Source organism: Venturia canescens, chromosome 9, assembly GCF_019457755.1.
Source record: "Venturia canescens isolate UGA chromosome 9, ASM1945775v1, whole genome shotgun sequence".
Lineage (NCBI taxonomy): Eukaryota > Metazoa > Arthropoda > Insecta > Hymenoptera > Ichneumonidae > Venturia > Venturia canescens.
In genome coordinates, this window is record NC_057429.1 from 20,117,904 (window position 1) to 20,126,707 (window position 8,804).

Genomic DNA, 8,804 nt, shown 5'->3' on the forward strand with positions numbered 1-8,804 from the left:
TTCGTGTGATTGGATATTGGAGTAACGTTCGCTCGTTCATTCGTCAGATTATTATGCAACGACTACAGAAGGAACGAGACAGTTTTCAGGAAGAAATCGTTAAGCTCCAGCGTGACAAGGAGAACATTCTGTCAGAGCTGGATCTGGTGAAGGAACGATGGGAAAAAGCGCACAATTCCCACCAAAAGTTAACCGTGAGCTGTGCAAAAAAATACGTTTACATGTCCAAATTCTGTCATCAAAACGACGCGATAATTCTTTGAGTCCACATTTAACAAAAAATGATGATTTTTCGAGGCTTCAAAAACTCGTTGCAATTCATATTTTCAGTTGGAACGCGACGACGCCCTCACAGAAATGGAAATACTCAAGGAAAAATTGGATAAAGCCCAGTATTCGCTGTCGAAAGCTCACGAGGAGCGAGAAAATACGAGCAAAGAGTTTGAAAAAATGTTGGCCAAGTACGACAGGTCAGTTAACTTCGGTGCTTTGAAATATTTGAGAAAGGGAAGCACCATTTTTTCGTTTCTTTTCATCAAGCTTTCTGATGGTGATTATTGAGTAAAACGCAGCATTTTTCGAGAAAGCTAAAACTCAATCAAAATCTCGAAGTGGTGCATTGAATCCAAATTCCTTTGAGAGTGACGTTCGGTTGAATAAATTATTTGCCCTTTTGCGGACTTTCGAATTTTCCGATCAAAAAAGATTGTGTTACTTTCTTCATTAGCTTCGGAGGAAATACCGAATTGTCCCTCAATCATAAAAATAGCATCGGAAGAGTACGTGAGGCATGATTTATCAAGCCCCCTTAATGTCAAGGTTGAAAAAGGCGCATTTCCAGGATTCCCGGATGGAAAAAGTGGCGAAAAACTGGACAGATTTGGCTTAATGTCAAAAGGATAAAATAATTTGGTATATTTTTGAATCGAAGGTTTAAAGAAAATGTAATAAAAAGAAAATTGGTCAACAGGGCACAGAGCGAGGTGTATCGACTGCAAAACCGTATCGAGGTGATGGAAGCGGAGAAAGATCGTTTGGAGCTGGAAGTGGAGAAGCAGCAGATGCTGGCGACGAAGAGTCGGGAGGAGTCGCGAAAGGCGCAGGAGGAATTGGCCCGAGTTCAGGAGATGTACGACCGTGCTGCGTTGCAGTTGGGTCGTACGAAAGAGAACGAGGAGAAGTCGAAAGAGGATTTGGACCGTTTGAGCGTAGATTTGGAGATGGTTCGCGAGAGATACGAGAAGTCGCAAATCGAGTTGCGGCGTTTGCAGAACGAGCGCGAAAAGTTGGCCGCGGACAACGAGAGGCTCGGTTTCGAGCTGGAGCGAGCGCACTCGCAGTTGAACAAGTCGCAAGGAGCGACGGAGAAATCGCAGGAGGAGTTGACGCGCATGCAGATGGAGATCGAGAAAATGTACGAGAAGCACGATCGGCAGCAGGCGGAAGTGCGCAAGGCCCAAGGAGAGGCGGAGCGTTTGCGAGCGGAGGCCGAGAGCGCGAGGGAAGAGTGCGAGCGGTACGCGGCGCGGTTTGGAAAGTATCAAGAGAATCAAGAGCGTCAGAAGGAGGAGCACGAGCGGGCGAAATTGGACGTGGAAAGATTGCGCGACCGTTTGGACAAGGCGCTTGCGGAGCTGGAGAGAGCGAGAAAAGCGGAGCAGGACGCGTCGCGATTGCGCGCTGACCTCGAGCGTGCCGAGGGTGTCAGAGGTAAATACCAGTACGAGCAGGAAAAATGGCAGAGCGAGGGTAGTAGGCTGCAACAGGAATTGGACAAGGTCAGAGAGCGTTTGGATCTGCGAGATGCCGATCTCAAGAGGAGCCAGTCGATGTGCGCCGAGTTGGAGGCGAAGTTGCACGAGAGCCAACTGCAGCTGGAGCGTGCTCGCGAGGAGGCTGGCAAGGCGAACTCGAATCAGGAAAGAAACCGCTCGGAGATCGAGCGAGCGAGGATCGAAGCTGAGAAGATCCGGGACAGGCACGACAAGCTTAAGACGAAAGCCGACGCGTTGGAGGCCGACAACGAGAAGCTCCGCGTCGAAATCGTGCGTTTGGAAAGATTGATGCAGACCGAGGGCAAGACGAGATCGGAGAGCGCGAGCATAGAAGTGGAGAGGCTGCGCGCGAGCCTCGACAAAGCCATAGTAGCGCGGGACCAGGTCGAACTCGAAGCCGGACGTCTGGCCAAAGAGTTGGAAAAATCCCAATTGACGATAGCCAAACTCCAGGAAACTTCGGAATTAACGAAGAAAGAGATCGAGCGAATAGCGAACGAGATGGCCATGCTGCGAGAGGAGAGAGATAATCTCCGTCAGGAGTTACGCCGGTCGCAACAAACGCAGCAACAGCAGATCGCGGGTAACGAAGAAATGTTGAGAATCCAGCACGATTTGCAGCTGGCTCAACGGGAGCGGGACAAGATGGCCGCGATTCTAGAGAACCGTGAGAAGCACTCGGAGAAGATAGAAAAACTGAAGGAGAAACTCGAGGCGGAAGCCAAGCAACTGCAAGTCGAGAGAGATCAGCTGGTGATCCAGCTGGAAAAATCGCAGGACATGCTGATGAACTTCCAGCAGGAATTGAACACGAGCGAGGCCGAGTTGGAGAGACAGCGAGAGGAGGTCAGACGTCTGCAGCAACTGCAGCAGCAAAGAGCTCACGCACAAACGCCGGACAGAGCTGCCAAAGAAGCGATGGAGGCGCAGCTGCGCGAGGTGCACAGATTGACGCAGCAGGTGCAAACGCTGACGCAGCAGCAGACGAAAGAACGCCAGAGAGCGGAGCAGGCCGAGAAGAGGATACAGGAGCTGCAGAAACAGCTGCAGCAAGCGAGTCAAGGGGCCCCGGGCAGCGAGCAGCAGATGGAACAGTGGCGAAAATTGTGCGAGACGGAAAAACAGCGAGCTGACAACGCCGAGAGGAATGCCGCCGACTTGCAAAAGAGGATTCAAGCTTCGGAGAGACAATTGCACGCCCAGCAACAGCAGATACAACAGATGCAGACTCTGCTCCAGCAGAGCCAGCAACAAGCGCACCAACAACAGCAGCAACAAGGAGCTAACGGCGGTCCCGAGGCCGCCAAACTCCGCAAGGATTTGGAACGCGCCAGAGAAGAAATCAAACAGGCCACTGTGGAGCGCGAACGATTTCAGGCACAGCTCGAGATGCTCTGCCAGGAACTTGAGAAAAATCAGGTTAGGCGCGATTCAATAAACAAAACAACAGACATACGAACGATTTACGGAGCTTACGTTTCTGCCGTCCAAACGACGATGCTCTTGACCACATTTTCAACAAATATATATATATACGTATAAATATATCACCTACCACTTCTCTAATCGCCTGGCTTCTTATTGTGTGCTTTTGAGAGCTCTTCCAAAGAACGAACCGCAGATCATAATAAGCGTAAAAGCATGCACACATCATGCGTATGAATACGTGCGCGCACGTGTCTTCATACTATCAATATGTGTGACTGCGAGACTGTAGAAAGAGCACGATCACGCAAAATATTTAATCATCACGTTTGCACTCACGCCTGCACCATTTTTCATTACCGTTCACTTTTTCTTTCGCTCTATTTCTAACGAACCACTCTTCGCCGATCGTATACGACCATACTTTTTCTTTTCTTCCGATCAAGAGACACGCATAAAAGCTTCGAATTCTCGTCGACCGTTCGACCACACACACACACCTGCGTCTCCAGCGTCGTGTCTGCGAACGAAAGCTACGATGTTCTCGAAATCCCTGCGCACTTATTCATTCCTCCATTTATTATTCTTTATATTATTATTTACGTTTGTTGTATTCATTGTTGTTGAGAGTTGGCACCTGAAGCAATCGATTCTTGATCCCACCAAACTTGGGGCTTCTTCTCAATATCCAAATGTTCATGATTTTCATTCATTTTTTCACTCGAATACGTTCGATTTCTTCAGGTTTTTTGCGAAATAAGTATATTAAAAAATAAATTTGTCCCTTTTAAGGGCTTCTCATTATTTTTATTTTAAGTTCTTTTTATTATTCGATTATTTAACTGATGAAATGTAATTTCACGACGAATTTTGTCAAACGACGTACGAAGAGATATTTGTGTTTTATCGCACTTTTGTACATAAATAATTAGTTTTAATTATGCTCATAAACATCGTTTTTCGGTGGACATGCGCGTATGCGAGTGTTTGTATGCATATTAATTAGCGATACTGATAAGCGTGCGGTGTTTATTTGGATAATTATTTGAACCTTTGTACATCATAGTTATAACGATTATTGTTTGTGTGAACGAATTATGTTTGGCTGAAAAGTGAAATTGTTCAATTTCATTGGCTTCGAGTTGATTATTATTTGTTTAAGTCGAAATTTAATGATTTTTAATAGTCGAGCGGTACACCGACGGAGAATTGACTAGAAATTTGCGATTAATCGACATTTGCTATTGTCAGGTCGATCTTCACGAAGCGAACAAGAAACTCCAAGCTGGCGGAGCGAAAGCTGGCGCCGACACTAGTCAGGAGCGTAAACAACTGGATGATCAGAGACGTCAGCTCGAAGAGCAGAGAAAACACGTCGAAGAAAAAGCCAGGATGTCGGAGAACCGTTTAAAAAATGTCGAGGAAAAGGAGAGGCAGCTTCAGGGACTCGATCAGGAACTGAAAAAGCGCAAAGCAAAAATGGATCAGCTCGAACAACAATTGCAAAGGGTAATTGGTCGCTTTTCTCTTTCGCGTCGATGATTCGCGTCCAAGTTTTCTCGTAAAATGTGTGATGAAATTGATGGAATCGTTGCAGAGTGGCGGCTCGCCGGACAAGCGGCTCGCCGAAATGCAAAAATCTTTGGAGACGGCGGAAAAGGAATTGGAAAAGGCGAGAGAAGAGTCGGGACGTAGTGCAGCGGAAACCGAGAGGCTGCTGCATCTCGTACAAATGTCACAAGAAGAACAAAATTCGAAAGAAAAACAAATACGAGAATTATCGGAGTGAGTAGAGGCTTTTATATTGTAAAATTTTCAGTTATTAAACTCGATAAAAATAAAAACAAATGTCGACGAGTAATCGTACTTTTTCAGTGCACTCAAAGCCGCACAAGCCAAGCTGAAACAAGCCACGACTGCACAGCAGCAAGAGGTCAGTTTTTATCAAATGGAAAGCCCCACCACCCTTTTCGTAACTGAAATGACTTTTGTCACGAAATTCGATGAAATAACTCCGAAAATGATTCACCGATTACAGAAATGATAAAAGTAGAAAATAATTTACGAATGAAACGGAATAAATTTGTCGAATTTCTTGACGATCGATAAATGACTTTCAAAAAATCACATTTTTGTGAACGTTACTAACAACTTTGTATTCTCTTAACTTTCCACGCTCATCCTGGAACTCGTCAAATTACACGAAACACGACGTAAACTCGAAACTCTCTCGACCCCAAAAATATTCCCTTCGTTCCCTTGCCTCCCTCGCATTAATATTTTTCTTTTCATTGTTAAATCACTCATTGAAAATCGACAGGCGGGACCGGCCGGTTTCTTAAAGTCATTCTTCTAAAAACCGTTCAATAATCATTTTTTTGAAATTGCTTCGTCGAACTGCCGCTCCTGATTCATTTTTGAGTACAATTTGCGGAACGAAGAAATAATATAGAGAGAAAGAAAGATCGCGCCCCGGAATTTCGAGCGCGAAACTTGCGATTTAATGCATTATTATAAATGAAATACTTCACGTGAACGTGCTGCGACCATTGTTAACGTATTATTAAAGACGAAAATGAAGAAAAATATAAAATATATATATATATAGTGACGATAATAACGATTAAAAATTATCGAATAAAAGAACGACGCAATAGTTATAGTCGGAATGACAAACAATGTAATATGGGGACGAAAATACACGACGAGAGGAAAAACCCAAACTGCAACAATAAAAATGAAAATATGCATATAAATAATTCACTAAATCACATGTTATTAACGAGAGACGGTGCGATTAATACATACTCACATGTATATACACGTAAATATAAACACATAGCATGCACTTCGTGTATTTATCAGTACCGGAAGTCGAACGAACGATTAACCAAAAAGTCTGGCTAAAAAATGAAACTATCAACGCGATAAACACAAAAGAAACTCTAAATTATTTGGCCTCGATGTAAAAACGCGCTTAATCTTCGAGTTTATTAAAATTCCCATTGAAAAATATCCTCGTTATAATCGAAAAGGAATTTCTATTGAAAGGTTTTTTACTTTATTTTACGTTTGTCCGATACCCTCGCACCGTTATCCCTGGCAATTTGATCATTCGACTCAATTGTCTATCGGACGAAAACGAAGAACGAAGAGGAAAGAGAAAACGAAATTGCTGGCGGGGCGATCGGCGAGCAACGCGTTAAGGACGCCGCTAGGATTTTGGAGCTCGAATACGAGGTCGCCTCTCTCGAGAACTTTCTACAAAATCATTCCGACACCGAAGGCATTCGGGAACTGAGAATTATCGTTGAAAATAAAAACTCTCGCATACGCGATCTCGAGTTCACGATATCGGAATTCGAGGACTTCCTCAAGGAGAATCCGGACGTTCGCGATCTTCATACACTGAAGAAAGAATTGGACGATCGCAATCGGCGCATCGGCGAATTGGAAAATTGGATCGAGAGAAACGACGAGATTGTTATTGAAAAGGAACGGATTATCGAGCTCGAAGAAATGGTGACGAATCTTGAGGATTATGTGAAAAGTCACGACGTCGACGATCTCAAAATGAAATTACGCGAACGCGAAAAAAATATGGAACAATTGGAAAAAATAATCGAGGAGTTGAAAGCCGGGGAAAAGATTCCTGCTGGGAAATCGAGCGACGATCTCATTTCTTTGGAGTCCAAGGAGAAAGACATTGTCGAGAAAACTGATAAAATTGTCGAGCTGGAAAAAAAGATTTTCGAGAAGGATGAAAAGCTGACTAGTTGCCAAATCGAATTGAACGAGAGCAGAGAACGCGTGGGCGAGTTACGAAAAGAAATGATGAAAATGGCGAGCGAAATCGCCGCTTACGAGGCCGAGGACATCGACGTGCTCAAAGAGGAAATTCGCGTGAGAGACGAAAAAGTTAACATGCTCGAAGGAGAAATCGATTCGTTGGAACGTGCCTTCAGCGAGAGAATCGATCTCGAACAAATTGATGATTTGGTCAAACTGGTAAAGCACAAAGAAGCTGTGGAAAAACAGTACGAAGATCAGTTGAAAGAAGAACGAGAGAAAAATGAGGAGTTGGCGGAAGCACTTCGCGGCAGTGTCCTCATAACCAGCGAATCAGAAAACAAGCTCAAGAGAGTATTAATCGCCAAAAAAAAAGCTCTCGATCGTGTAAGTTTTCGCCTCGAAATCTGTCGAGGCTTCATGTTTCGTTGAGCTTAAAAAATCCAAAAATTCATCTCCTCGGTCATAAACTACTGGACTCATTTGTTTACCTTTATCAGGTGGCGAAACTCGAGCAAAGAATCGCCTCGATGCAAACAGCGTGTGCCCTCAAATGTCAAACGTGTCGTCCCCTCTTGTCCCAGCTGCAAAAATCAGAAAAAAAACTCGACAGATTGGTAAACGAGAAACGATCCCAGTTGAGAGATCTTCGTCAAATTAAGTGAGTCGATTTTTCTCTTTACTCGTTACAGACCATTCAAAAGCTTTCATTTTAATGTGCACACGGAGAAAACGAGACCGAAAATTCTAAAGTAAAGTATACTAGTAATATTACTGGGTACTTATCATAAAATTTTCTCTGCTGACAGTGAAAATTTGTGATTTACAATGCATTTCCACTTATCGGTAAGTGCTAGCCTGGCACGATGAGTAACACTCGAAAACAAAACGAAATGAAGTTTTCACGTGCATCACTTTTTGCTATCTACGTAAAGCTGTTCAGAATTCAAGGGACGAAAAATAGGAAAATTCAAAAAATATCTACTCTTTGTAATCGGTGGTTAAACGCTTTGAAAATTCTTGAAAAATAATACGTTCCTCGCTCTATACAAAACGAATGCGTTTTCTCCGTTCACGTATGATAGAATGAGATTTTCCTTAACATTCGATAAATCAATGCGAATCTATAGGCGTGAAGCTTTGAGGGCTGCGCTCTCTGAGAAAGATGCTCATTTGGCTCTCCTGGAACTTTCTGGCCTGAAAACGTCCACCCAAATCGAGCAGGCTGACAAGTTGCGCGGAGACAAACGACGACTTCTTGAGAAACTCAAACAGGAGGTACTGAATCTTGAATAAATAAACATTTTAGAAAATTTTAGAAAAGCTGAGTTTCAATGGAAAAAAAAAACTCATTAGTTTCAGCCCTTTCGTTACACACTCGTTTTAAAAGGCCAGTTTTTTCGGTTTCATCAGCTCAATGGAAATCAGTCGAAGATGATTTTTTATAAAATTTTTTTAAAGGATGTTTCGCAACGACAGAAAATTACGAAAAATGGATGATTTTTGGTGAGGCTTTGCACCAGAGTGCAACTGAAGGGCTGAACGACGTTGGATTAATTTGTTTTCGTTTGCATTTGATAATTCGTACCGTTCGGTTGATCGAATTAGGACAAACAGAGCATCGAACAATCGGAAGAGTCTGACGATTCGAGTTGCACGATTTCGACCGGTATGTTGACTAAAATATTGGAACCTCCTTTGGCAATGGACGAAGATTACGATCTCGACAATGTGTGTGAAATGAAAACTGAGACTGAGAGAGACGGAAAGCAGGATCGTACGAATGGGCACACCGATAACGAGGGGTAAATAAAC

The 8,804-nt window shown here is 43.7% G+C and overlaps 1 protein-coding gene across 3 annotated transcripts in view; it reads left to right on the forward strand.

Moving 5' to 3' along the window:
• The window catches only part of brp (bruchpilot), a 57,747-nt gene that overhangs the window by 42,262 nt on the left and 6,681 nt on the right, over window positions 1-8,804 (forward strand). For 2 of the 3 annotated variants that reach the window (XM_043429454.1, XM_043429455.1), the window contains 7 exons: window positions 48-194; window positions 331-470; window positions 971-3,194; window positions 4,452-4,709; window positions 4,798-4,985; window positions 5,076-5,133; window positions 5,521-6,215. In XM_043429454.1, the coding sequence (XP_043285389.1) occupies window positions 48-194; window positions 331-470; window positions 971-3,194; window positions 4,452-4,709; window positions 4,798-4,985; window positions 5,076-5,133; window positions 5,521-5,556 (3,051 nt within the window). In that variant the 3' untranslated portion in view covers window positions 5,557-6,215. Of the gene's footprint in view, window positions 1-47; window positions 195-330; window positions 471-970; window positions 3,195-4,451; window positions 4,710-4,797; window positions 4,986-5,075; window positions 5,134-5,520; window positions 6,216-6,347; window positions 7,377-7,489; window positions 7,651-8,119; window positions 8,268-8,597; window positions 8,795-8,804 lie in introns of those variants that run through there. The other variant, XM_043429456.1, reaches the window with a different exon arrangement.